We start from the raw sequence: 27851 nt of genomic DNA on the forward strand, positions 1-27851 counted from the left end.
AATCACCACACAGCACAGAGATCACGTCAGTGGATCCTTTGTTCCATATTGTTTACCAACCAAAGCATCTTGCCACAAAGAACCACAGTCAAGGCACAAAGGTAAGAGGAGAATCTGGACAGAGTCCTGTTGAGGTGGTTGGAGGAACTAAAATGCCCTCACTAACCTTCTGTGAACCCCATTACCTGAACAGCAGATGGCTCAAGTCATGTCGATTTGGTCTGGCATGCATCGCTTTACCTCTTTTGACATGTACCCTACGGATTATTTTGGCCTAACATTAAATGACGTACATTCTCTGATGGGGAAATGGCAAACGGTGAGGGATGGCAGCCAACAAGCAAAGACTGGCTCCGGGAACACTAGTTCCAGGCCAGGTGCACGCAGGCACAAGGAAGCTGCCAATCTGGTCCTTCCCTACACACACCACCCTCTTCTACCCTTTCCTCAGGGTGAGGAAGACTCTATTCCCTCTCTCCTTTTCTGGCTTAGACACTTGATCCAGGTAAAAAGCTGACAACTTGGGAGTAACTAGTAACGTTCCTTAAGGCAAGAGCTTTGGATAGAAATATTGTTCTCTTTCCACCAATACCGGATTCTCGCCTTCCCAAGTTCCCTTGGGAAAGCAGTAAAAGGGCAGACTGCTTGCAGGATCTCTGGCAACTCATCCCTGAAGAACAAGGTGACCAACTTCTCAGAGACGATGGACTCTAAGGAGGCAGGCAATAAGCCAGCTCTGCTGAAGGCTGAGACAGGAGCCTGGGTCCTCCGCTTCCTCCTTCTCACCCTCTCCTCCCCACGTTGCTACCTCTGGCCAAGCCAACTCATAATGGCAGCCTTACTCTGGGAATAGATGACCAGAGAAACCCCCTCCTTCATTAGAACCTAGGGATCTGCTCCCGTAGCCCCTTCCTGGACCTTCTTTCTAACCTCTTGATGCCCAATCTTTGCCCGCAAAAAAATCTTTGCTCTTGTGGGTCCTCAACTCCTAGATCCATGAGAGCAACTGTCATTCATTTTTATTTCAATCTAGAGGTTTACATGCCTCTATGCTCTTCCTCAAGAAACATAACTATTCTGCGTCAGAGCCCCTGAAAAATGCTCAGGGGCTTCTGTTTCCTCCTCTGGTTTGAGTATGTCATACCCTCCCAGACTTTTTGCTTCTGGAAAAGCCCCTCCTCCCTTCCCAACCCATCCTGTGCAACAGAAAACCTGATGGGCTTCAGGGGAGAGTCCCTGGGAACCTACTCCCCACCTGACAGGAGGAGACATAGCTGTGCTCTCACCCCAGACCAGTCCTACCTACGCTTCCACATAAACCACTCTAGAAACCCAGGCGCTTCTCCCAGATGGTTCAGGACGGGAACAGGCAGACGCGAAGCTGCTCCAGCAGGTCACAGGAAGGAAGGCCCATAGCTCTTGATCCTGCCTCATCCCTCCCTGTCACTCCCAATCTGTCGGGGGCCTGATGGTAAGTGGTGCAGCATTCTTCCTTCCAGCCCGGATGCCTGGGTAGAAGAGGGGCCATAGTTTCTCAGTAAAAGTATCAGTGAAGGTGTAGATATGGGAGCGGTCTGTGACATTGTAAAAAGACAGTGTGCCGGCCTCATAGTCTAGGAATATGCCCACCCGCTTGGGTTTCACCTTGATGTGCAAAGGAGTAAAAGGCGTGGTAGTGGCTGCATATTTGTCTCCATTCCACAGTCGCACCCGCCAGTAGCCAGTCTCAGGCAGTGGGGTCAGCTCGCCCTTTCGGCTCACAGAGTCCCGGCACACACCCACTGCCCAATGGGTCTTGTCGCCCACCTCCACCTCCCAGTAGTGTCGGCCTGAAGTAAAGCCCTCAGTAGCCAGGACGCAAGGGTAGAAGGTGAAGCGCCGTGGTGTGTCAGGTAGGTCCCGGAGTCTTGTCTCCACAAACTTGACGCTCTTACGATCCTCCGACAGGACTAGGTTAGGATGAGCAGTCTCAGGGTCCAGGGTCACATCCGCTGGCGGGAGAAGCCAGAGTGGGGAGCTAGATGAGGACGGGAATAGCTCAACGCCCCTGCCTCAGTCTTCCAGCCTGCCTTACAGAGCCTGTTCCCTTAAAGGCCCCCAGAACACTGTGGTTTGGTTAACTTTCTCCATCCATGGTGTCACCTAAGGGAGGGGAGGGAAGACTGCTTCACGTCTCACCCGCCCTAAAGAAGCAGGTGACTAACTCGCTCTTGCCTTTGCAAGGGCTGGTGGGTTAGACTCCTCCTCCCTGGTCCTCCATCCACAGCCCCCGACATAATCATCATCTCACGGTGCAGAGAAGCACCAGGCACAGTTCAAGGGCCAGAAAGAACGGAAAGCGTATGTGAAGAAGGACTAGGGGCAGGGTGACCTGATACCCGTTTTCTTGGAACCGTCCTGGTTTATGACTATTCTCTGAGTAAAAATGAATGACATTCCCTTCACTCTCTAGAGTGGACCAATTTTAGGCAAATTATTTAACCTTTCTGGGCCCCTGTTCAGAAAAGCGTGGGCCTAAGATTAGATGACAGCGAGGCTTTTCACTGCGAGTGCTGTGACTCAGTGACCGAGAGCCAGGGAAAGGGCTGGGTGTGGGTGGGTGTGGGCGGGGAAAGGGACAGATGGTAACTGAGCCCATGGGAAGACTTGCTGCTCTCTGCTGACTCCCTCTGCTCTTTTCCTTTTGGGAACAACTCACCAATTAGCTGTTTAAGGATTTTCCTTAGGGCAAAGTACTGTCGGGGGAAACTGCTGAAGTTCTTTTCAAGCTGTATGGATACTGAAGTCACCTCCATGGTCTTCACCTTTTCACATCTAGGAGGGGCAGGGAGACAGGGGAAGAAAGGGCAGGTCACAGGGACGCTCCATCCTCCCACCTCCTCCCTCCTCCCTGAGGACAAGCACTTGTGTATTGCTGTCTTTTGCCAATCTGTGGAGAGCCATATGGTCCCCTGGACAAATCCTTAAAACGAGCCTCAGAACTTTCTGGAGGTATCTGTTATATTTCATGCAAATGGGTAATTACCCTTCCCCCTCCCAACCCTTTCCTTCTTCCATCTTGGTTGGACACAATTCTACATCCAGGCACAGGTAGAACCTGGTTCTACATGATTTTGGTAGCTTCCTTAATAAGGAAGTCCTGATGCTCAAAGGGCTACTATTCCCCATGATTTGCTCTCTAACTGGCTTCATGGATGCATAACCCTTTCCCATATCCGACCCAGAAGCTGCATGACTTTCCCATCTTATCCCCCCAACTCCTTACTGTACTGTAAGTCTCTAAGCCAAGATCTAACTCACTTAAAGAGTTGCAGGAATCACTTACTTTTCCAGGGTACTTTTGACATCCTAGAGGGAAGGAGAAAAGAAAGCAGTATTGGTCCTGGTAGTCAAGGGTCCTACAGGCAAAAGGGTCCCCCTCCTCCCAAAAGTTCCAGATCTCTAAAACAGAAACAGGGCAAACGGAGGCTGCAATGCAAGGAGAAGAGCTCCAGAGGGGTCTGAGTACATCTCTCCCAACTTCCTCCTCACTTTCAACTTCTGGTCATCACGAAGCTTGGCAATTTCTATTCCTTCCAAATGGTTTCTTGTATGTTTGTCTTTGCTTCTCAAGGACACTGGGAGCTCAATGCAGGGTGCAGGGATTGTGTCTGCTCTTCACTCTGTCCCCCAAGTACCAACCACAACACCTGTCTCCTTGAGGATCAGTGCAGATAGCTCCAGACTGGTGGCAGAGGAGTAGGTCCTACTTCCCACTATGGGTTGGTATCCCCCGTTTGGTATTGGTTAATAAACACTAATAACTGTGTGCCAATCCTGATTTGCGAATACTTGGGGTCCAGAAGACAAAGAAGACAAATCTCTGCCCCCAGGATTTCCCAGTTTAATGTGGAAGGCAGAACACACATACATGAAAGGACATGAGAATAAACACCAAGGAGTACATCAGCATGCAAATCAATGTGCAACGGCGCCTCGCTGAGTCCAATGCTGCTGGTCTGATCTCTAAGGTAAGAAACATGTTTCCTACAGCCTTGCTAACACCATGCATCTCCTTAAGAAAACAAATGATTTCAAACATTTTTGAGATGTTTACAAATCAAAAACAATATATTTTTTTAATACATTTTAAGTGTCCTTCAAACTAGGTTTCTATTGTGTTTTTTTTTTAAAGATGTTTTTATTGAGGAAGGGAAAGGGAGAGAGAGAAATATCAATGTTGAGAGAGAAACATCAATTGGCTGCCTCCTGCATGCCTCCTACTGGGGATTGAGCCCACAACCTGGGTATTGCCCTGACCGGGAATCAATCCATTACTTCCTGGATCATAGGTCGATGCTTAACCACTGAGCTACACCAGTGGGGCGGTTTCTATTCTTTTTTAGCACTAGGTAAATCAAATTCTAGGACTTCAAAGTAACTGCATTTACACACTTTTTTAATGCATAGTTTTTTCCCCACAAATTCAGACTAGATTTCCCTCCTCTCAAAAGAGTGGATTTTTTTCTTTGGTACAAATTACGCACATAATTGTTGACAAGACATAAGAACACAAAAATGATTAGAAGGAAATGGGAGCAATCAGAGGAGCTTTTCTGTAGAAATAGATCCTTTGATTATGTCTAGAAGAACTGGGTTTAAAGAAGCAGAGCAGAGGAGTGAGCATTCCGGGCTGACAAAACAGCCTGTGCAAAGCTAGACTGTGCCCGACCTGAGGGGCCACGCAGGAGCAAAGGTCGAACCTTAAGCATCTCGAAGCCCGACTGCAAGCACTTGCCCTCCACCTCAGCAGCCAGGTGGGCCAGGTCGCGGCGCCGGTCTCCCAGGTGCGCAGCATTTTCTCGGAGGCGCTGCAGAATGTCCTGCTCCTCCTCCTCCAGTCGCGACAGCAACGTCTGCTGCTCTTCATCCAGCCGCCTGTGCAGCTCTTCAAACTCTGTCAGGATCTGCTGTCGGCGACTCTCCACCAGCCTCTGAGAAAAGAGGGAGAGTGCTGCTTATTGAGCAGGGGCACAGCGTCCCTTTCCCTACCGACCATGCGTATGAATTCCAGTGTCATCACAAACAGTTTAACGAGACACTTGTTTCTCTCCACTGTCAGTTCCTTCTATAAAGAATAGCTCTATCCCGCTGAGGACTTGGGAGTGAAGACCAGTGGGAAGATAAAAATCAATGTTTAAAAGTTTTAATTTTCTTAAATTACATTAATTTCTAAAAAGCCATGCTTTTATGTTTTAGGAAAAATAATTCAAGACATAAGAACTCAATAATATAATGACAAACTATTTCAGATATCAGAAATATCTGATGATAAAGTTCTAGCTATTGTAATTCGTTAAGAAAGGAAAATACAGCCCCAGCCAGTTTGGCTCAGCAGATAGAGCGTGTCGACCTGTGGACTGAAGGCTGCCGGTTTGATTCTGGTCAAGGGCCCCCAGTAGGGGCGTGCAGGAGGCAGCCAGTCGATTATTTTTTCTCATCACTGATGTTTCTCTCTCTCTCTCCCCGTCCTTCCTCTCTGAAATAAAAAAATATTTAAAAAAAATAAAGAAAAGGAAAATACAAATACTGGCAAGTTAAGCGATATGACTGTCATCATTTGTATGTTGCAAGATAGCTACCTGATACAAATACGATCAGATAGAATTAACTGAAAAAGAATCAGTAAGATTCTAGCAATGGGCTGTAACAAATATACAGACTTCAGGCTGAACCTGAAACAGTTTCAAGTCATTTCTGAGACTTGATAACTGCTGTCCCAGGAACAGGTTCCAAAGTTTCTTAGTAAATGAGTTGCTTAAAATTTGAAACATGCTTTCTCTCAGCCAGCACATAGACTTGAACCTTTCGCATTCCGGGAACTTGCTAATATAGGGTTCAAACACCAGCCACAATCCTTTCTGAGGGTTATCAGCAAGCACATCCCACCTCTGTACTTCCACTGCAACGAGAAGCGATCTCCCCAAAGAAGGCTGCTCCCAGCGTCATGTGGCTGGCGGGGAGGAATCACCCCACACAAAGGGAGCAAGGTGAGAAGCAGAGACAGGACTGTGGAAGGAGGAAGTGGCTGGGACTGAAAGGCAGGGCTGTGGTGACTGCAGTGGCCCTGCAGCCTGGGTGGCCTCCCAGGCCTGCTGCCAGGAGAGGCTGATGAGCTCCAGTGGGGTAGCGGCCGCTGCTCCCATTTCACTGCTGCCCTTGCAGAACCACATGGAACAAAACACATTCCCACGCCCTGGCTGGTTTGGCACAGTGGACAGAGCATCGGCCTGCAGACTGAAGGGTTCCGGGTTCGATTCCGGTCAAAGGCACATGCCCAGACTGTGGGCTTGATTCCCACAGGGGGCGTGCAGGAGGCAGCCAATCAATGATTCTCTTTCATCATTAATGTTTCTATATCTCTTTCCCTCTCCCTTCCTCCCTCTGAAATCAATAAAAATATCTTTAAAAAAAAAAACCCCACAAAAAAACCCACATTCCCACAACACATACCTTCACATAAAGCACAGCCTGGGTGTGTGTTTAGGGGTGATGAATGGGTGGAATTTAGAATTCATAACTGATAAACAGGTAGCAAAATAGTTCTCCTTCATATAACCCCATAGTCCCTTCTCTTTTTTCACTCTGTATTTGCAGTGCAGTGGTTCTTAAAGAGGGTGTGAAATTATATTTGGAATATCATTTTGAGATATTATGTCACCAAGAGCTAAGTGCTTGTGGTATTTGAGTCAACATGGCTCACAATGACCTGTCTGAATTCGCATTTGTGGCATTGTTGTGCTATCGCGTAGGTGAAAGGACAAAGCTATACTGCAGTGTCTTTCAGGGTACTCATGTTTAAATATTACACAGCAGGTTTCATTACACGTCACTTTTCTTTTGTTGTATTATATTATACTAATACTCGTAGCCCATCGCGCGATATCGCACACAGTAGGCCGCCCGCCGCTTCCGTGGGAGCCGGAGGGAACCGCTGTGCGCCGCTGGGAGCCGCGCTGCTTCCATGGGAGCCGTGTGGCTTCTGCAGGAGGCGGAAGTCAGCCACTGGCGCCCATGGGAGCCGGGAGGGAGCCAGGAGGGAGCCAGGAGGGAGCTGAGCTGCTTCCGCGGGAGGCGGGCTCACCGTCTCCTCTCCGGGCCTGTGCTCGGGCCGGCCCCCCTGTCCCTGTCTGTGTCTGCTCCGGCTCCCGGGGCCAGCCCCAGCCCCAGCCCCAGCCCCAGCCGGTGCGGCAGCTTGTTGGCCGTGTCTGTGTCTCCGCTCTGGGCCTCACCTGCCCGCTCAACCTCCTCCAGTCTGGTTGTGAACCGTTATGGCGTCCTGGCCTAATCTGCATGACAGTTTCTTTTTAAAATTATGTAGATTATTTTATGAATAATTATCATTTCAGCATGGTTAATTACAAATTATTATTATTATTTCTTTAATCTTTATTGTTGAGATTATTACAGATGTCCCTCTTTTTTCCTCTACCAGGGTCCCACCCCACCCCAGGCCTTCGTCACCCTAACACATTAGTTTTAAAAGGGCATTGGGTCATCTCGGAGGGGAGGCAAGGGAGGGTGGGTGGGTGGGAGGTAATCAATCAAAGACCTTGTATGCATATATGCATAACCCATGGGCAGAGACAGTGGGGTGGTGAGGGCCTGGGGTGGAGGCCATGGGTGGGTTGGAGTGGGTCGACGGTGGAAAAAGGGGAACATATGTAATAGTTTCAACAATAAATATTTAAAAAATAAAATAAAAGGGCACTGGGTCTGATTCTGGAGGTGGAGATGGATGAGGGAGGAGGAAGGAGAACTCAAATGGTCACTACAGAAAGGTTGATGCCCTGCCCAGTTGCTCAGTGGTTAGTGTTGGCCCATGGACTGAAGGGTTGAGGGCATGTACCTTGGTGTTGGGTTTGATCAGGCAGTTTTGGGTTTGACTGTGTGGGAGGCAACCAATCATGTGTCTCTCTCATCTCGTGTCTCTCTCTCTCTCTCTCTCTCTCTCTCTCTCTCTCTCTCTCTCTCCCCCACTCCTTCCCTTTCACTCTGTCGGAAAATCAATAGAAAAAATATCCTCAGGTGAGAATTTAAGAAAAAGAAAGGCTAGTGATAGTTTCTGAAACCATTGAAATGGTAGCTTACATCTGTAAAAACCACAGTTCTGTATTTTGAAGGTTTTAAAATTTTTGTTCACCTCTAGATCCTTTACCTTTAGGAAGAGGATCAACAGGAAGAGGGAAGTTAATGACTGGGAAGAAGCTTCGTTTTCACCTATTTTAAGTTTCTCTGGAGCCTTTCAAAAGATCAAAGAACGTTTTAAAAATATATTTTTATTGATTTCAGAGAGGAAGGGAGAGGGAGAGAGATAGAAACATGAGAGAATCACTAATCGGCTGCCTCCTGCACACCTCCTATTGGGGATTGAGCCCACAACCCAGGCATGTGCCCTTGACAGGAATCAAACCTGGGACCCTTCAGTCTGCAGACTGATGCTCTATCCCCTGAGTCAAACAAGTTAGGGCAAGAATTTCTTTTTAAACCCACCTTTGCAATCAAAATTAGTTCAATTAAAAAAAATTTCAGCCCCGCTGGTGTGTTCAATGGTTAGAGGATCATTGGCCCACACACTGAAGGGTTTCCAGTTTGATTCCCAGTCAAGGGCACATACCTGGGTTGAGGGTTCGATCTCTGACCCTGGTTGGGGCGCTTGCAGGAGGCAATCAATCCATGTGTCTCTCCTACATTGATGTTTCTATCTCTCTCTCTCCTCCTCCTTCCCTCCCTCCCTTCCACTCTCTCTAAAAATCAATGGGAAAAATATCCTCAGGTAAGGTTTAACAACAACAAAAATCAAATGCTTACTTTGTTAAAATGTATAAAGGACTAAGGTATCAATACTTGCTTTCTGTTGAAATGTCATTGTTAAGAAATTACTGTTTCTACTATTTTTAAATATGTGTTTAATTTCTGGTGATACCAAAAGCTCATCATTTCTTCTGGCATCCTTTAATGAGGTCAAATTTCTGTGTTGTCCCCTCGTGAACTGGCACCTATGCTTTTTATACCATGTCATTATTTTGCTACTTGACTGTAAGATCAAGAAGGGCAGGGCTGTTCATCATTGTTTCCCAGTGTCAAATACATGGTTTGACCTTTACTGGAAGCTTAAGAAATATTTATTGACTCATGCAGAACTAGTATCCCTAGCTTTGCTACAAACTGGTTGTGTGATCTTGGATTAGCCTTGGACTATCCAAGCTGTTCCCACCTGTGTACACTTGGGGAGGGGGAGTGTGTGTAACAGCTACCTGACGAGGAACTGAGTTCCCGCTTGCCAAAGATGACCGCTGGGACTTCTGGCTTCTCTATGTCCCCCTTGTGCCAAGTCTAGTTGAATTCAGGATTCCAACCAGGGCAGAACCCTAAGACCTAATACAATTCTGTAAGCTTGGAATGTCATGAATATCTAATGAATTAATGTACAGAATTCAATAAATACTAGTTATTACTGCTACTATTAATACTTATTCACTGACCATTAGAAGAAATAAGACAGAAACAAAAACACCACGCTGCAAACATGGTGGTGCTCTGAAGGAGATGCCGGAATATATGAAAAGGAAGAAAGCTAAGTTCTGAAGGGTCGGGAAAAGCTGCACAGAAAGTGCCTTTCCCGCTGCCCGACCATGGACAGGGTTCCGCAGGTTGAGGAAGGAAAGAGGAAGAGCATCCCGGAACACACCTGTCATTCCCGAGCTCACTGGAGTTAAGAGAAGGTCATTGGACAGTTCTTCTGGGAGGTCTCGGTCAGTTCCTTCTCCCTTTCTCCCGAGTGAACCTTCTAAATTCTCCTCTCCTCCATCCCTCTAAGAAAGTCCTACCCCTGCACACTCAGCAGAGCAGCCTCCTCCCTGCTGTACACAGCACAGGAGACCAACAGGCACAGACCCTCTGAACTCGCCAGATGTAAGACATTCCGCCTGTCCTTTACCTCTTCCAAACTCCTCCTCAATACTTAATTCATGACAAGTAATGTAAGTACAGTGTCTAAAGACAATCAAGCCTGAGAAAATACCACCATTTTTCTAATGAATCAGAACTGGTGGATTAAATAATGTGTTAATGCTTGGCTCACTGCCTGCCTTTACCTTGAGCTCTGCAGGCTTCTGCTCCTCTGAGGACTTACAGCGGGTGATCTCCTGCAGCTTCTGCTCCAGAGGCGCCAGGCACTTCTGCAGTTTTTCCTGAGGGTAGGAAGTGGGAGAGGTGACATCTGAGATTGGCTGGCAGAGCCTACATTCAGAGGTTAACCCATTTGTTTTAAACCATTTGTTTGCATCCTACCCATCTCCCCAGCTCTTGAGCCAATTTCCTCCCTTGCCTGTCACTTGTGATGTTAACTTCTTACAGTTCTCTCTTCCTGCCACCAGCCTGTCTCTATCACCCTCCTTACTCACCAATTTTTTTTTCCTATCTAGCAGAAGAGAAGATGTAAAATACCAATGTGGGACTAAAGCTAGAATTAGGGTCTTACACGGGGGTAAATGTCCTCTCACTGAACCTCAGTGGTCCAGCGGTCACCAACCCCATCCACCTTCTAACTCAAGTAACTCCTATTACTGTCAAAGTGACCTTCTGGACCCTGATGTCCGTCTTTAAACTTGCATTTCCATTCAACTCTAACCACCTGAAAATATAATGAAATCTTACTTATAAACAACCTTAAATCTTATTTCCAAGACTAAAGGCCCGGTGCATGAAAATTCATGCACTGGAGGGGGGGTGTCCCTCAGCCAGCCTGCCCCCTCTCACAGTCCAGGAGTCCTCAGGGGCGGGAGGTGACTTGGTGATCAGGGAAGGCGACGCCCCATCACACCTCTGCTGCTGCCACTGCCGGCAGCACCTCGGCTGGCCCTGGTTACCTGAGCCTTGGGCGGCCAGGCAGCTGCCATCCGAGGCTTGCCTACACCTTGGGCGGCCCTGGGTGGCTGGGCAGCCGCCATCTGAGGCTTTCCTGTGCCTTAGGCTGGCCCTGGGCGGCTGAGGGGATTGGGGGACTCCGGAGGCAGGCATGCGGCTGAGGGGACTGGGCGTTGCTATCTTTGAGGGTGGGACAGTCAATTAGCATATTCCCTCCTTATTGGCTGTGGGCGCGAGGGTCAATTAGCATATTCCCTCTTTATTAGGATTTTATTAACATAATTAATTAAACTACTTGATAAAGTGCTAAGACATTAGCAGCTCTAATTTCTGTTACTCAAACATTTACTCTCTGTCCCAGCAATAATTTAAACCAGATGTCATGTTATCCATTATCTGGGGAAGATGCAAACAACAGACTGGTTCAGTCTAAACTGAAATGACAGTCTTCCCAGTACCAATGGGAAAGGAAAGGATAGTCTGAGCAGGGGACAGAATGAGGAAACCAGACCACTTTTCAGTTCTTCCTAACGTGGATCTTCTCTATGTGTTCTCATTCATTATGAGAAATACTAGAGGCCCTCGGCCTGGCCTGCATCCTCTTGCAATCCGGGACCCCTTGGGGGATGTCGGAGAGCCGGTTTCAGCCTGATCCCCGCAGGCCAGGCCGAGGGACCCCACTGATGCATGAATCCGCACATTGGGCCTCTAGCATGCATAGAAGACCTTTGCTTAATCTCTTTCTGCCTTCCCTCCTCCCCTCTGAGATTCATTAGTCTGTTCCATGTTTCCATGCCTGTGCATTGAACATCTGCCCCCTGGTGGTCAGTGTGCATCATAGCTACTGGTTGAATGGTCAAACGGTGGCTTAGGCTTTTATATATATAGAGTAGAAGCCTGGTGCATGAAATTCGTGCAGGGGTGGGGGGTGTCCCCTCAGCCCAACCTGCACTCTCTCCAACCCGGAACCCCCTGGGGGATGTCTGACTGCTGGCTCCTAATTTCTCACCTGCCTGCCTGCCTGGTTGCCCCTAACTGTACCCCCCCCCCCCCCACCGGCCTGATCACCCCTCACTGCCTCTGCATGCCAGCCTGATTGCCCCTAACTGCCCCCTCCCTGCCAGCCTGGTTGCTCCTAAATGCCCTCCCTGCCGGCCTGGCAACTCTTACTGCCCCCCACGCCGGCCTGGTTGCCCCCAACTGCCCCCCGCACCAGCCTAGTCACCCCTCACTGCTCCCCCTGCCAGCCTAATCGCCCCCAACTGTCCCCCCTGCCGGTCTGGTCACCCCCAACTGCCCCCCTTGCTGGCCTGGTTGCCCCCAACTGCCCTCCCCCCTGCCAGCCTGGTCACCCCTCACTAACCCCCCTACTGGCCTGGTTACCCCATGCAGCTTGCTTGTCCAGTCGTAGGCAACCATCTTGTGAGGGGATGAGGATTAATTTGCATATTACCTCTTTATTATATAGGATGTTATAGTCCAAGATCCCTCATGCTCAAATGTGTTAGAAAGGTCAGAGAGAAATTTTGGGGTACTCCTCACCACTGTTCTTCATGCTTGGGGATAACTGGGCAGATGTACTTTGTGTCCCCTGTGTATGCACCTTAGAGGGAACTACAGAGTGAGACCCAGACACAGTCTTGCTCTCAGGAGCTTACGATCCTCTACCTAGAGAGCCTCCCTCTACTGTATTCCTCCCTTTGCCCCACGTTGACTTCATGTGTCTGGTTCCCCACCTTGTACTCCTGTGTGGCGTCGTCCAGTGGTGCGACATTGTGGGCCCGATGGGTGTGGGAAATTGCACATATCAAACATACAGCCTCCTGGTCCTCATAGCAGAAGAGGCTGAGGGCCTCATGATGCTGAGGGCAGAGGCTCTCATCCCGGATCTTCCGCTTGACAGCTTGGAGCTGCTTGGCAATTTCCACCATACTGCCTAGTTGACGATTAGGCCGGAGACTGCGGTACCGGGAGGTCTTTCGACAGACTGGACAAGGAAAGTCCCTCTCTAGGTCCTCCCACCAGCGGGTGATGCAAGCTTTGCAGAAGTTGTGCCCACACTCAATGATGACAGGCTCCTTCAGGTACTCCAGGCACACAGAGCAGCTGGCCTCCACCTGTAAGTTCTCCAGAGCTGCGGCTGTGGATGCTGCAGAGGCCCCAGCCTCTAACAGACTCGTCTCTGCCATTATTTAACTTAGGGATAGGAAGGAGGCAGAGAAAAATGTTAGTTGGAGGTTTAAATCTTTCTTTTTCTGCATTCCTGCCCCAACATTTACCCACATGTAAAACCCTAATTCTAGTTTAGCCCCACGTTGGTATTTTACATCTTTTCTTCCATTAGATTCAACCTCGCTTTTGTTTCTCTAGCTCCAAAACTTGTGACTCCCAGCCATCAATCTAATGTTTTTTCCTATGCAGCAAACTGATTATTCCTCCCCACCTCCCCACCGACTTCTGCGCATGGGCCACGAAGTTTCAATCACACTGTACGTGCGCGCCTGCACGCGGTATTTTGTGGAAGAGCCACACTCAAGGGGCCAAAGAGCCGCATGTGGCTTGCAAGCTGCAGTTTGCCGACCACTGCTCTAGAGGAAGTGTGCCCTTCTCTTGGAATGAAACGATTTATACAATATCCCAATTCTATTTGTGCATTTGGACATTTAGAACTACTGAAAAGTGATAAATTCATGGCAACTACACTAAAGAGTGTATTACTGAGCCCAGGCCAGTAACTTCAACTTCTTGAAAAGAGGGCCGAAAAGTCTCTTAAATATTCAGCAGTGACTGGAGTCTTATGAAACAGCTATCAATAACGAATTCCTGACACACTGTGCATCCAGCTAATGGGTATTGGATGGCTGGGGAAGAAAAGTAAAGAGGCAATCAAAATCTCCCTCAGGTGAAGCCTCCGGAGAATGAGAAGTGTATCAGAGGGTTTCTAAAGCAGAAGGCTGGTCCTCTGCTGGTAAAACATCGCTTTCCCCCAAGAACTGGCTGGTTTCTCTATCTCCGCGACCCCTCCTGTCCACCTTCCCTCCCTGCATGGGGCCGGACAGAGGGAAAGCAATTGGGTAGGCCTGTGTTGAGAGGGAACTGGGTTCATAACGACCCTCATGCCTGCATACATTGAGGGCGCACAGGAGGTCTTTAATTTGTAGTAACTAACTCGAATCTCAGTTCCTCCCTCGGCCAGGAGATTGTGCACCCGCGAAGCGTCCCCACCTAAGGCCCGGTCTCCAGCACAGGGCGGCCTCCTCCCTGCGGACCCAACTGCATGCAGTGAGGGACTGGGCTGCCACGGGGCGGAGAGCACGGGGAGGTGAGGGAAGGAGGCGAGGACTTGGGGCCGCGGCGCCGCCGGGCTGGACCTTTCTCTCCCTGTTCCTCGTGTCTGTCGAAGCGCCAACTCCAGGCACGTCCTCATTTGCGTCTACACTGTCCGGGGCCCCACCTGGCGACCCGCTCCTGAGCGTGGGCCACAGCTCGGTCCCACCCCCGTCTCCATCTTCTCCCGGCCGGTCAGGCGCCGGGGCTGGAGAGGGGAGAGGTTGGCCGGGAGGGCGGGGTGCGTGTCCAGGAGCGGAGAGGACTGAAGGTGGGGTGCCCGCAGCCGGGGCGCAGCCGAGACCCGCGGGGACGACGTCAGTTTCACGGGGGAGGCGAGCGGCGGCGGGAAGGGGGCACGGCGGGGTAGCCAAGCAACGCCGGACGCGCTGACGTCGCCGGGGCGGCCAACGTCCCCGGCCCGAGGCGGGTGGAGGCGGCTGAGGGTACGTGCGGGCCGGCGACGCGGTCGCGGGCGCTGGGACGCGGCGTGCGGGGCCGGACCCCGGGCCCGGGCCCGGCGGCGGGACGGCACCTACCTTCCCGGCCTCGGATCCGGCAGTACGGGGCGCGGAGCCTCCGGAGAGCTGCCTCCTTCCTCCTCCCCCCGCCCCGCCCGCAGCGCGACACACAATACTCGCCGGAAGCGGAAGTCGCTCCTGGAGGCTCGTGTCTGGGAGCGGGTGGCCGCGGGCGGCCGCTGGCCTGGCGCTGCCTGCGGCGGAGGAAGGCGGGAGGCCGGAGGTGAGGGACGCCGGCCGGAGTCCCGGGCGAGAAGGGACCCGGAGGGGCAGGGGGCCGAAACGTGGTCGCCCAGGTGGCCCGAGGAGTCCACTGGACCGAGGGCCGCGCATGCGCGTGGCTGAGCTCTGAGGCCCAGTGCCCGCGGGCGCCGACGGACGCGGGCGGTGAGCTGACCCACCCGGCTGCGCTGGGCTGGGCTCCGGCTCGGCTCGGGCTGGGTTCGGTTGGTTCTGGGTGGCGCAGGGAGCTGCCGGAGCCGGGCGGGGGCGGATTGGAGCTACACCTGCCTCGGCTGGCCAGTCCGGGAGAAGCTGCCTAGTTGCGGCGGCCATTTACGGGGCGGACCTGCAGGTCTCAGTGGACACGTCACTTCCGACTGGGTTAGGGTTAGCCTTGACCACCTGGGAGTGAATCCTCCCCGCCGTGGGCTTCGTGCCCCTCGCCCTGTGATCTGGTGCCCCCGGAGTGGGAACCCCGCGGGAGCGGCCCTGCGCCTCTGCTGCTCGCCTGGGTCCCAGCGCCTCGCTCCGTCCGCGGCCGCTCCCTTTCCCGTGTTGGGGCTGCGCGCGAGCCTCCGCGCGGCGATGGCGCTTGTGTGGACTCGGACTGCGTTGCGGCGGCCTTGCTCCGGAAGCTGCGCGGCCCGGGGCTGGAGGGGGAGGGCGGCGGGCGGGAGGAGCCGGGCCGGGAGTGGGCCCTGGGTGCGGAAGGGTCGCGCCTCCTCTCCCGCGCCCCTGGCTGCGGAGTCGGCCTGAAGGAGGCACCTGTTCTGATGTTCCCCCCAGGGCGGTGGCCAGAGGCCCGACGTGGCCCGTGTAAGTTGGGATGCTCTTTACAAACAGTGCTCGGCGTTTAGCCTCATCCTGGGAGCCAGAAACTATGTATTTGCAGAAAATATTCAGATGTGCGAGTTATAAAGATTTGTGATCACACGTGCTGAATACAGGCGGTCTACTTTTTCTTCACTGTTCTTTTGCTCACTTTTCTTTTCAGTAGCCAATGATTGAAGAGGATTAAACTTGGGAAAATGACATTTATTAACCCCATCATTGCTATTGGGCCATTAGAAACTGTAGCAGCAGTACTTGTTCTAGTTCACAAAATGCCTCAATTCTAAGGTAGTCTGGCTTTGCAGGGAGATTGATGAGTGTTGTAATGCTGATTTATGCCAAGGGATGCAAAAAGTGAATTATAATGAGGTGGGTTTTTTTAAATGAGATGAAAATTTATAAACATATTTTTAATATTGTTTTTATATCAGGAAAGGAGACTAGAAGATGGCTTGAAATTAATGAATCGTATAGAAGAAATAGCTATATTAGCAGTGCAGGTGGAGAGGTTTCAACTGCTCAGATTTCTTAGAAAAAGGCAACGTACCTAATTCCTCCCTCCCACTCCCTTAATTATGAAAAATTTCAAACATACACAGTCTTCAGTTTGGGCTTTTTGTACTTTATACTATTTTCTGTCTTAGTTCAGTAATATTAAGCTACCTCATTCTTTTTCAAGCCTGTGTTATTATTTTATTCTGTAGACATAACTTGCTCAGCTATATTATTTAGAGTACACATTTAGGTTCTTTCCAAGTCTTACTAAATGAAGGCTATAGTGAACATCCTTGTACATATATCTTTCCCCCTCAGTTTCGAGATATAATTGACATACAATGTTGTAGTAGCTTAAGGCGTGCAACATAATGATTTGATATATTTGCACAGGTATGTTTAGATTGTCATGCCATCCTATCTAATAAAAGAGAACCATGGTAATTGGCATACCACCGCTACCCTTCCCATTGGCTAATCTGGGCAATATGCAAATTAACTGCCAGCCAAGATGGCGGCCAGCAGCCAGGCAGCTTGAAACTAACATGAGGCTTGCTTGCTTCAGTGACAAGGACTCCAACATTCCCCGCCTGCCACTGCAGGCCTCTGAGCTGCAACTCTAAGCAACTATGTAACAAATATAGAAGCTGCCGGGCTTCAGCCAGCAGGATCGCAACATTGTAAGCAAAGGCCAGAAACCTACTTTCAGCAGTGGAGGCCTAAGAGCTGGAGCCAGGCCTCAAGGTAAAGCTGGCCCAGAATAAAAAAAAAAGAAAAAAAAGGAGCGGTTGGGAGCTTCAGTCACCCCCAGCCTGAAAACAGCCCTTAGCCCCTCACCCAGACTGGCCAGGCACCCCAGTGGGGACCCCCACCCTGAAGGATGTGTGACCAGCTGCAAACAGCCATCATCCCCTCACCCAGGCTGGCCAGGCACCTCAGTGGGGACCCCCACCCTGATCCAGGACACCCTTCAGGGCAAACCAGCCGGCCCCCACCCGTGCACCAGGCCTCTACCCTATATAGTAAAAGGGTAATATGCCTCCCAGCACCGGGATCAGCGGAGCCGTGAGGCCTCCCGGCACCGGGATCAGCATGACGGGGCAGCGCTCAAACCCCCTGATCACCCTGCGGCTCTGTGTGTGACAGGGGGTGGGGCCACAACCTCCCTATCCGCCCTGCTCTGTTCGTGACAGGGGAAGGCGCCCCCAACCCCCTGATCAGCCCTGCTCTGTGCCTGATAGGGGGGAGCTCCCCAACCCCCTGATCGCCCTGTGGCTCTGTGTGTGACAGGGTGCGGCGCCCCAACCCCCTGATCGGCCCTGTGACAGGGTGCGGCGCCCCAACCCCCCCTCCCCCCAACGGGCCCTGCTCTGTGTGTGACGGGGTAGAGCCATAACCTCCCCATCGGCCCTGCCCTGAGTGTGAGAGTGGTGGCGCCCCAACCCCCTGATCAGCCCTGCTCTGTGGGTGATAGAGGGCGGCGCCCCAACCCCCTGATGGGCCCTGCTCTGTGCGTGACAGGGGGCAGTGCCCCAACCCCCTGATTGGCCCTGCTCTGTGCGTGACGGGGTGGTGCTGCAACCTCCCCATTGACCCTGTCTTGAGTGTGACGGGATGGTGCCCCAACCCCCCAATCGGCCCTACCCTGAGCGTGACTGAGGGTGGCATCACAGCCTCCCGATTGCCCTGCTCTGTGCATGACAGGGGGCGGCGCCCCAACTCCCCAATTGGCCCTGCTCTGAGCCCGACCAGGGGCTGCACCTAGGGATTGGGCCTGCCCTCTGCCACCCGGGAGCAGGCCTAAGCCAGCAGGTCGTTATCTCCCGAGGGTTCCCAGACTGTGAGAGGACACAGGCCGGGCTGAGGGACCCCCCCTTCCCCCTGAGCGCACAAATTTTTGTGTACCGGGCCTCTAGTCTTATATAATAAAAGCCTAATATGCAAATTGTTTGACCGGTGTTTGAGTGGGAACTTGACTGCTCGCTATGATGTGTGCTGACCACCAGGGGGTGGCACGGAACATGGCGGGTGTTGGCAACACAGTGCTGGCAATGGGTGGCAATGGAGGTGCTTCCAACCCCCATGGGCCCTGACGAGAGCGGGACCATGGTGGATGGTGGGGCAAGTGAGTGGGTGGCACCAAGCCAAGGCGGGTGAGCAGGGGCCTGATTACCCCACCAATTGCCCCACAGATAGCAACCAGCGGCGGCAACGGGGGGTAGGGCTGCTGCCCAGCTCCCAGGCACTGAGAGAGCCTGGCAGTGGGCCTGGCCCTGACCAATCGCCCCAAAGACAATGATCAGTGGCCAGCAGGCCCTGATCACTCAATCAGGGTGGGGCCCCAGGCTGGGATGGGGAGCTGGGGTTGTGTGGTGGCAACCAACCTCCTGCAGCACCCAGACGGGGGCCTGCTACCTGAGGGCAGGGGTGATGGGGATGGAAGTGCAGTGAGAATGAGGGGGGTCTGCCAAGCTCGCTCTCACTCCCCCTGCTACCCTCCCCTGGGACGCCAGGGCTTGCGTGCCAAGGAAGCCCCCATGTTCAGGTGCTGGGCACCTGCAAGGATCCAGCCCTGTACCCATGTGGCCTCTTCCGGGTGAGTTGGGCTGCAGCCACTGGGACCACAGCGGCTGGTCGGGCTCCCCATGGGTTGCCACAGGTGAGGGTCTGTGAGGCTGACCAGGAGAGAGTGCGCTGCCTGCCTGGCTTCTGTATGGCGCCACTGGGCAGCCTAGAGGCCCAAGCTGCACTCTGGCTTACAGTGTCTGGCCACGCTCACCACATCTGCGCATGGAGACTTGGGCACTGTGACTCAGGCAGAAGGGGGTGCGTGGGGGTCGAGGGGCCCAGAGGTCAGCTAGGACCTGCCTTTCCATGCCAGACACTCATGCTTCGATCGCCAGCCAGGCCTAGGTATCGCACCCATGCATGAATTACATGCACCGGGCCTCTAGTAAAGTAATAAGATAGATTTCTGGAAGTTGGGCTGCTGGATCAAAAGGCATGGACATTTAAACGTCTAATAGAGTCTTCCCATAAGGTTGAACCTATTTATGCCTGCACCAGCATGTTATGAGATAGTCTATCCCTACCACGGAGCCAGTGTTGATATTTCAAGTGTAAAAAATTTTGCGAATATTTTTCATTTAACGTTTTTAATGATTGCCTAACTTATGTTGCAGGTACCATACATTTTTCAGCCTTTTGTCAGCAGATGGCATTTATTAATTTATTGAATGTTTCTTAGTTTCCTTTTTTAATTTTTGCTGCTGCATAAATAGTGTTACAATACAGATTCTCTGAACATATGTCAATATGTATAGTGGATTTCTTACTCTGAGAATGGTTCCTGTGTTGAAGGGTGTTCTATAGCTTTAATTTTAATGGGTATTGCGATGTTGGTTTTTCAGGAGCCTGTTATTTTTCCCACATCCCCGACAGTATCATCTGTGTTGGCCATCCCCCCAGCCAGTAAAGAGATGTCTTAGTCACTTAAATTGCATTTCCTCTTAGTAATTTAGAGTATTTTTTTGTTCTTTGTTTGTCACGGGGATTTGTTTTTCTGTGCATTTCCAATCCTGCTCTTTGCCTGTTTTTCCTATTGGGTTGTTTGTCTTTTTATCTATTTCTACGTACACGTGTACATGTGACAAGTTGTCCTCATTAAGAAATCCATCCTGATCCTCAGATTCTAATTTACTTTCCTAGGTTCTCGTATAGTATTTTTTATTTTTAAATTTAACTCTTTATCTTTTTTTAATTAATTAATTTTTTAAAATAATTTTTATTGTTTGAAGTATTACAAAGAGTATTACATATGTCTCCTTTTTTCCCCCCTTGACATTCCCCCGGCCCCTACCCCCTAGTATCTTGTGTCCATTGGTTATTCTTATATGCATGCATATAAGTCCTTCGGTTGATCTCTTAACCCCCCACCCCCCGCCCAAACCCTCCCCAGGGTTCCCATTGTAGTTTGGCAGTCTGTTCAGTGCTGCTCTGCCTCTGCCTCTACCCCTGTTCATCAGTCTATACTGGTCCCCATTATCTGTCCCAACCTCACTGGAGCCGTCCCGACCTCATCGGAGCCGTTCCAACCTCGCCGGGGCTGTCCCAACCTCACCAGGGCCGTCCAGACCTCACCGGGGCTGTTTCAACCTCACCGGGGCCGTCTCAACCATTCCGGGGGCATCCCGACCTCACCGGGGCCGTCCCGGCCTCACCGGGGCTGTATCGGCCTCACCGGGGCCATCCCAGCCTCACTGGGGAAACACAAAGTTTGGCACTCTGTCCCCTGCCGGGCGGCTCCCCACCAGACAAAATCTCCAGGCTTTCCTGGTGGCTGAACATCCAGTACGCCTGCTCGGACTTTGCCCTCCACCAAGTGCACAGACTGCCCGTCTGCCGTCCCCCAGCGTCCCACGCGAGACTGGAACCGGTGGGCGTGCTTGTGCGCCTGCTGGTACAGTGGTTCCACATCACCAGCCCAGCCGGGCCCGACCCCAGCCTGCCTCGAACTTGACTCCGCCCCCCGAGTGCGTACCTCCCGGATGTGAGGAGCCGAAATCTGCAGTTTGTTGGGTTGGGCTCTGTTCTTGGCGCCTCTGCACATCCTACTCAGTCTCATTGCTCTTCTTTCTTTCCTTCCAGTTGTAGAGCCTCCACTGGGCCAGCTTTCCCGTGGTTCCGTATGATAGCTGTTTGCCCTACAGTTGGTAGCCTCGATGTTGTTGTGGGAGGCAGCACGCACAGGTCTCTTCCTTACGCCGCCATTTTGGTTCTCCTGGGTCTGCTTCTTGAGCGCGTCTCCCATGGGTGGGAGGAGCTGAAGTCTGCAATTTGTTGTGCTAGGCTGCAAAAGCGCAGGTGGGTCTTTTTGTGCACCTGGCACAGCCTGTATGGGGATGTAAATTGAGTAGGGCGGGGTCTCAGGAAGCCGCCAGGGCGGGGCAAACAGCAATGGCGGCGTTTCCGCGGCGCCTCCTCGCCTCTCTGGGACACCGGGTCTTCGCGTCCCCCTGTGCCGGCGAGCAGCCGTGGGCCAGAGCCTCCCCGCTTTCCGACCGCTGCAGGGCTGCGCCGCCTCTCCCCGTGGGGCCTGGGGCCTCAGAGACCCGCCCCGAGCAAGCCCAGAGGATTCGAGGGTTCGTAACCGCTTCCTAACGAAAAAAAACCGTGCATCCGGTTGCAGCCCGCCTGGAGCGTGACTGTGTACCTCTGTCTTTGGCGCCTCCGTAGCTCCCACTCAGTCCCACTGCGCTTCTTTCTTCCCTTCCAGCTGTAGAGCTTCCACTGGGCCAGCTCCCCAGGGTTCTGAGTGGTGGTTGTTTGTCTTATAGTTGGTAGTTTCAATGATGTTGTGGGAGGCAGCACACACAGGTCTACTCCCTACGCCGCCATCTCTCTTTATTTTTCCTTAGAGCGGTTCTGTCCATTAGAAATGTAATGTAAACCACTCAAGTTTTTTATCTGTGGCTCCATTTTTAAAAAGTAAAAAAAAAAAATAGGTGAAATTTAATTTCACCAACTAAACCCATTCTATAAAAAAATATTTTTACATGTAATTAATTTTAAACAATTGTTAATGAGATATTTTATGTTCTTGTTTTTATACTAAGTCTTTGAAATTTGGTGTATATTTTACTTACATCACATCTCAGTTTAGACGAGGCATATTTTAGGTGCTCAGTGGCCACATGGGGCTCGTCGTTACTGTACTGAACAGGACGCATTAGATGGATTAGGGCAGTGGTTCTCAACCTTCCTAAGGCCGCGACCCTTTAATACAGTTCCTCATGTTGTGGTGACCCCCAATTTCATTGTTACAAACTGAACATAATTAAAGCACAGTGATTAATCACAAAAACAATATGTGATTATATATGTGTTTTCCGATGGTCTTAGGCGACCCCTGTGAAAGGGTTGTTCGACCCCCAAAGTGGTCGCAACCCACAGGTTGAGAACCGCTGGATTAGGTGAATGAGAAATTCCTGTCATGTGTGAAATTCCTTCATAGTTAGATCTATTTCTGGATTTTTGATTCTGTACTCTAATCCTCTCATCTACAGGGTGTTCCCAAAATATGTATACACTTTTTAACAGCTGGTAGCTCAATTGATGTTCCTTTCTTTTTAGCCAGACTAAGCTTTGAATAAAGGAAATTCATCATGAAATGCTACTAGAAGTTTGAAAATACAGTTGAAGTATAAACACTGCCTTTATAATTATTAAAAGTGTGTATACCCAGGGTGTCTCCCAAAAAATGTATACACACTTTAACAGCTGATGACTCACTATAGATTCAATACAATTCCTATTAAAATACCAACAGCATATTTCACAGATCTAGAACAAACGCTCCAAAAATTTATATGGAAACAATAAAAGACCTTGGATAGCCACAGCAGTCTTGAGAAAGAAGAATAAAGTTGGAGGAATCACAATACCAGATACCAAGTTATACTACAAAGCCACTGTACTCAAAACAGCCTGGTACTGGCACAAGAACAGGCATATAAACTAATGGAACAGAACAGAGAATCCAGAAATCGATCCAAGCCATTCAACTCAATATTTGACAACGGAGGCAAGAGCATACAATGGAGTAAGGACAGTCTCTTCAATAAATGGTGTTGGGAAATTGGACAGGTACACTGATCATAAGGAAAATGCTTTTAGCTTTTTCCAGTTGAGTATCATGTTAGCTGTGGGCTTGTCACATATGCTTTTTATCATGTTGAGGTAAGTCCCCGCTATTTCAGCTTTGCTGAGAGTTTTTATCATAAACGGATGTTGGATTAAAAAAATGTTTTTGTTAGTTTTAGAGAGAGGAAGGGAGAGAGATAGAAACATCAATGATAAGAGAGAATCATGGATCAGCTGCCTACTGGAGATCAAGTCTGCAACCTGGGCATGTGTCCTGACCGGGAATTGACCCTTGACCTTCTGGTTCATGGGTTGACAACCAACTACTGAGCAAAACCAGCCAGATTGATGCTAGATTTTGTTGAATGCTTTTTCTGCATCTATTGATATGATCACATGATTTTTACCCATCATTTTTAAATGTGGTGTATCATGTTATTTGATTTGTGGATATTGAACTAATCTCAGGAATAAATCTCAGGAATAAATCCCACTTGACCGTCGTTTGTGATCTTTTTAACATACAACTGGATTCAATTTACTAATATTTGAGGATTTTTGCATCTGTTCATCAGGCTTTTGGTCTATAGCAGTGGTCGGCAAACCTTGGCTGCGAGCCACATGCAGCTCTTTGGCCCCTTGAGTGTGGCTCTTCCTCAAAATACCACGTGTGGGTGCGCACGTAGAGTGCGATTGAAACTTCGTGGCCCATGCACAGAGGTCGGTTTTTGGCCTGGGCGAGTCTATTTTGAAGAAGTGGCGTTAGAAAAAGTGGGGCGTGTAAAGTCGGTTCGGGCGACAGGAGACGCGGCGCAGGCAGGCGGGCCGTGGGATACGCAGCACGTGGGAGGTGCGTGTGATTCATGCACGGGTTGAGTGAGCCAGTCAGTCAGCAGTCTCATTGTGCAGTGGTTAGTGCTATTCGGTCCGCATATCGCACGCGGTTGACAAAAGATAAACAAAACAAGTATACAAGATGAGTGTGGATGGGAGAGTTGGAAGGGGTCGACCTCAGCAAACATACCTCAATCGGATTGAGGTCGTTTTTAGCAAAGGCCAGCTTAGGAGTACCCTAATTAAAGTTAATAACAATGTACCTACCTATATAGTTTAAGTTTAAAAAATTTGGCTCTCAAAAGAAATTTCAATCGTTGTACTGTTGATATTTGGCTCTGTTGACTAACGAGTTTGCCGACCACTGGTGTATATTTTTCTTTTTTTTGTAATGTCTTTGTCTAGTTTTGGAATAAGGGTAAAACTGGTCTCATAAAATGAGCTTGGGAGTCTTCCCTCAATTTTTTGGAGTATGAGGATAGGTATTCTTTGAATGTTTGGTAAAATTCACCTGTGACATCATTCAGTCCTGGACTTTTGTTTATTCGGAGTTTTTTGATTACTGATTTGATTTTATTAGTAGTTATTAGTCTGTTCAGATTTTCTGTTTCTTTTTTACTAAGTTTTGGAAGGCTGTATATTTCTAAAAATATATCCATCTTCCAGCTCATCTAATTTATTGGTATATAATTATTCATAGTATTTTTTAAACATATTCTTTTTTTAAAAATAGGTAATTTAAAATTTTATTTTTTATATATATTTTTCTTAATTTCAGAGAAGGGAGAGGGAGAGAGAGATGGAAACATCAGTGATGAGAGAGAATCATTGATCGGCTGCTGCCTCCTGCAAATTCCCTACTGGGGACTGAGCGCACAACCTGGGCATGGGCCCTTGACTGAATTCGAACCCAGGATCCTTTAGTCTGCAGGGTGATGCTCTATCCACTGAGCAAAACTGGCTAGGGCCATACATACTCTTTTTTTGAAATGTTTGTATTGATTTTAGAGAGAGAGGAAGGGAGAGAGAGAGAAACATTGATATGAAAGAGAAACATCAATTTCTGCATCCCATATACATCCCTTCTGGGGATAGAATTACAACCTGAATTGAACTGGTGACCTTTTGGTGCATGGAACTATGCTCAACCAAGTGAGCCATACCAGCCAAACTCGTAGTATTTCTATATGTAAAAGGCTAGTACGCTAAGTGTCCTTCCCACTGTCCGGCTGGTCGCCATGACGTGCACTGACCACCGGGGGGCAGATGCTCAACACAGGAGCTGCTGTGATGTGCACAGAGAAACGGCACTGCGGACCTGGCGCTGACAAAGCATCACTGGGCCTATCCCAAGTGGGACACAGGCTCTGCCACCACCCCGAGCGACACCCCACCAATTCGCAGCCAACACTGCCGAGACCCTGTGGTGCAAAATGCAACCCACAGCCCAGCCCAGAAATGGTCACTGTGGGCGCCGGGTAATGACGTCACATAGCAACGCCCAGCTTCCTCTTCCTAGTGACGACTAGCCTCTTTGTGGTTTCTTCAGCCCGAGAACACAGGTGGAAACATGTTACACTTTAACCAAGTGTCTGTGAAGCGTTTTCCTGTGCCTCATCTCATTTGATCCTCACAGAAGTCCTGGTTTAGGTAGATAGGAGGTTCGGTGGAATCCTATTTTCTTTTCATTATCCGGAAAATGGAGATTTAGAAAGCTTAGAAATTTGAAAAGAAGTCAGAAATGATGGACCTTGCCCTAGCCCAGTGGTCAGCAAACTGCGACTCGCGAGCCACATGCGGCTCTTTGGCCCCTTGAGTGTGGTTCTTCCACAAAATACCACGTGCGGGTACATATGTACAGTGCGATTGAAACTTCATGGCCCATGCAACCAAGGGCACATGCCCGGGTTGTGGGCTCGATCCCCAGTGGGGGGCGTGCAGAAGGCAGCTGATCGATGATTCTTTCTCATCATTGATGTTTATCTCCCTCTCCCTTCCTCTCTGAAGTCAATAAAGAAATATATTTTAAAAAGAAAAGAAATGGTGGACCTTGAAATTACCTGAAAGAGAAGTTGGGGTGCTTCACTGGGCTGGAAAAAGTTTCAATCAGAAAGCAGGTCTAATTAAGCAAGTTTATCCTATCTAATAAAAGAGTAATATGTAAATTAACCATCACTCTGCGACAAAGGTGGCGGCATGCATAGCGGCTAGGGCAGGACGCTGCCAGCGTCACCCTGGCAACGTGAGCTCAGCAGGTATTGCCTTGGCGACTGGCGAGCAGGCAAGCGCCCACAGCAGGCAGCACCCAGTAGGGCCTGCTCGCGGGTTGCTGCGGGGACCTGCGATCAGGCAAGTGCGGCCTGTGGGCAGCACCCTGCCCTGGCCGCAGCTCAAGGGAGAGAACAACACGCAGGCGAGGCCAGGAGCCTGAGAGATCAATACAGAGGGTGCCTGCTCCAAGCCTCCGCGGTGTGGCTGGGGGCAGGCCCCCAGTGGACGGACACACACACACACACACACACACACACACACACAGCACCTGCTCTGAGCCTCTGCTGCCAGACTGTGGCTGTCAGTAGGACATCCACTGAGGGCTCCCAGACTGTGAGAGGGAGCAGGCTGGGCTGAGGGACTCCCCAACCCCCAGTGCATGAATTTCGTGCACCGGGCCTTTAGTTCTATATATATAAAAGGCTAAGTTGACTCGTGCATGCATGATATATATGAAGCTCTTGCTGGTGCCAATTGAATGCGTGTGTTTCGATCTGTCATTGTCGATCATGAATTAGGTTGACACTTCTATTATAGAGAGAGAGCGAATAGTGATATTAAAATATTTCTAATTAATTTCCTTTCAATGTGCACGAATTTGTGCACTGGGCCACTAGTTTTCTTATAATCTTTTGTATTCCAGTGATGTCACTTCTGTTTCATTTCTGATTTTATTTACTTGGATCCTCTTTTTTTTCTTTATGAGTCTGGGTAGAGTTTTATCGATTTTATCTTTTTAAAGACCAGGTCTTGGTTTTATTGAACTTTTGTATTATTTTTTTAGACTTTTGTTTATTTCTATGCTGATCTTGACTATTTCCTTCCTTCTACTCACTTTGGCTTTGTTTGTTTTTGTTCTTCTAGTTCCTTTAGATGTAAGTTTGTTTATTTCAGATTTTTCTTGAGGTAGGCCTGTGTTGCTAAGAAGTTCCCTCTTAGAACTGCTTTTGCTTTGTCTCACAGATTTGGGGTCATTGTATTTTCATTTTATTGTTTCAAGGTATCATTTGATTTCTTCTTTGATTTCGTTGTTAACCCATTCATTGTTTCATAGTGTGTCATTTAGCCTCCATGTATTTGTGAGTTTTTCAGTTTCCTTCATGTACTTGATTTCTAATTTCATACTATTGTAATTAGAGACAATACTTGATATGATTTCATTCTTAAATTTATTAAAACTTGTTTTGTGGCTATTTGAGGCCTTTTTTGGTTCCGTATAAATTGTTGGAGTATTTGTTCTAGATTTGTGAAATATGCCCTTGGTATTTTAAAAGGGATTGCATTGATTCTGTAGATTGCCTTGGGTAGTGTGGATATTTTAATGATGTTGATTCTACCAATCCATGAACATGGTATATCCTTCCACTTATTTATATCTTCTGCCGGGAGCCGGTCCATCCTTGCTGTTTCAAAGGACCTGGCATATATGGCATACTGTTCTTAAAATGTTTGCTCACCTTCTTGGCGCTGTGTTTTAACCAAGGTCACCTCTCCGAGAAAGGTTGAATCCCCAGGTAGGGATTGTCCCCTGAAGTTAGGGAGGAAATAAAACCCCTCAACTAAGTGCCAGGCGGGTAATTAATCCCTTTAACTAGGAACAATCATGCTTAAGCTACATAATCTTTACTCCCTGGAATGGAGATAAGAAACGCCCTAACCTTTGTAATAGAGATTGATAGGATTGAATCAACTGGTATAAATACAGATGTAACAAGACAGCAAGACACAGAACTTAGAACACAGAACTCAGAAGACAGAACCTACTCAGAACCTAGAGACAGAACCTAGCGAGAGAACATG

The 27851-nt window shown here is 49.6% G+C and overlaps 1 protein-coding gene and 1 long non-coding RNA gene across 3 annotated transcripts; one reads left to right on the forward strand and one right to left on the reverse strand.

The window, feature by feature from the left end:
- Nucleotides 1–26: 26 nt before the first annotated feature.
- TRIM39 (tripartite motif containing 39) lies at nucleotides 27–15491 on the reverse strand. 2 transcript variants are annotated; one of them, XM_059702215.1, is made up of 7 exons: nucleotides 14775–14909; nucleotides 12645–13104; nucleotides 10137–10232; nucleotides 4743–4973; nucleotides 3326–3348; nucleotides 2699–2814; nucleotides 27–1991 (listed from the first exon to the last, which is right to left on the reverse strand). In XM_059702215.1, the coding sequence occupies exons 2-7, from the start codon at nucleotides 13095–13097 to the stop codon at nucleotides 1444–1446; spliced, it is 1467 nt and encodes a 488-aa protein (XP_059558198.1). In that variant the 5' UTR covers nucleotides 13098–13104; nucleotides 14775–14909; the 3' UTR covers nucleotides 27–1443. The 2 variants fall into 2 exon arrangements, with proteins under 2 accessions (XP_059558198.1, XP_059558196.1); XM_059702213.1 differs by lacking the exon at nucleotides 12645–13104 and having other exon boundaries at nucleotides 14775–15491.
- Nucleotides 14881–27431, forward strand: LOC132237565 (uncharacterized). Its single transcript, XR_009453551.1, has 3 exons — nucleotides 14881–14979; nucleotides 22437–26105; nucleotides 26151–27431. It is a non-coding gene; the product is annotated as an uncharacterized LOC132237565 (long non-coding RNA).
- Nucleotides 27432–27851: the final 420 nt, after the last annotated feature.

This window comes from Myotis daubentonii, chromosome 6 (genome assembly GCF_963259705.1).
Source record: "Myotis daubentonii chromosome 6, mMyoDau2.1, whole genome shotgun sequence".
Lineage (NCBI taxonomy): Eukaryota > Metazoa > Chordata > Mammalia > Chiroptera > Vespertilionidae > Myotis > Myotis daubentonii.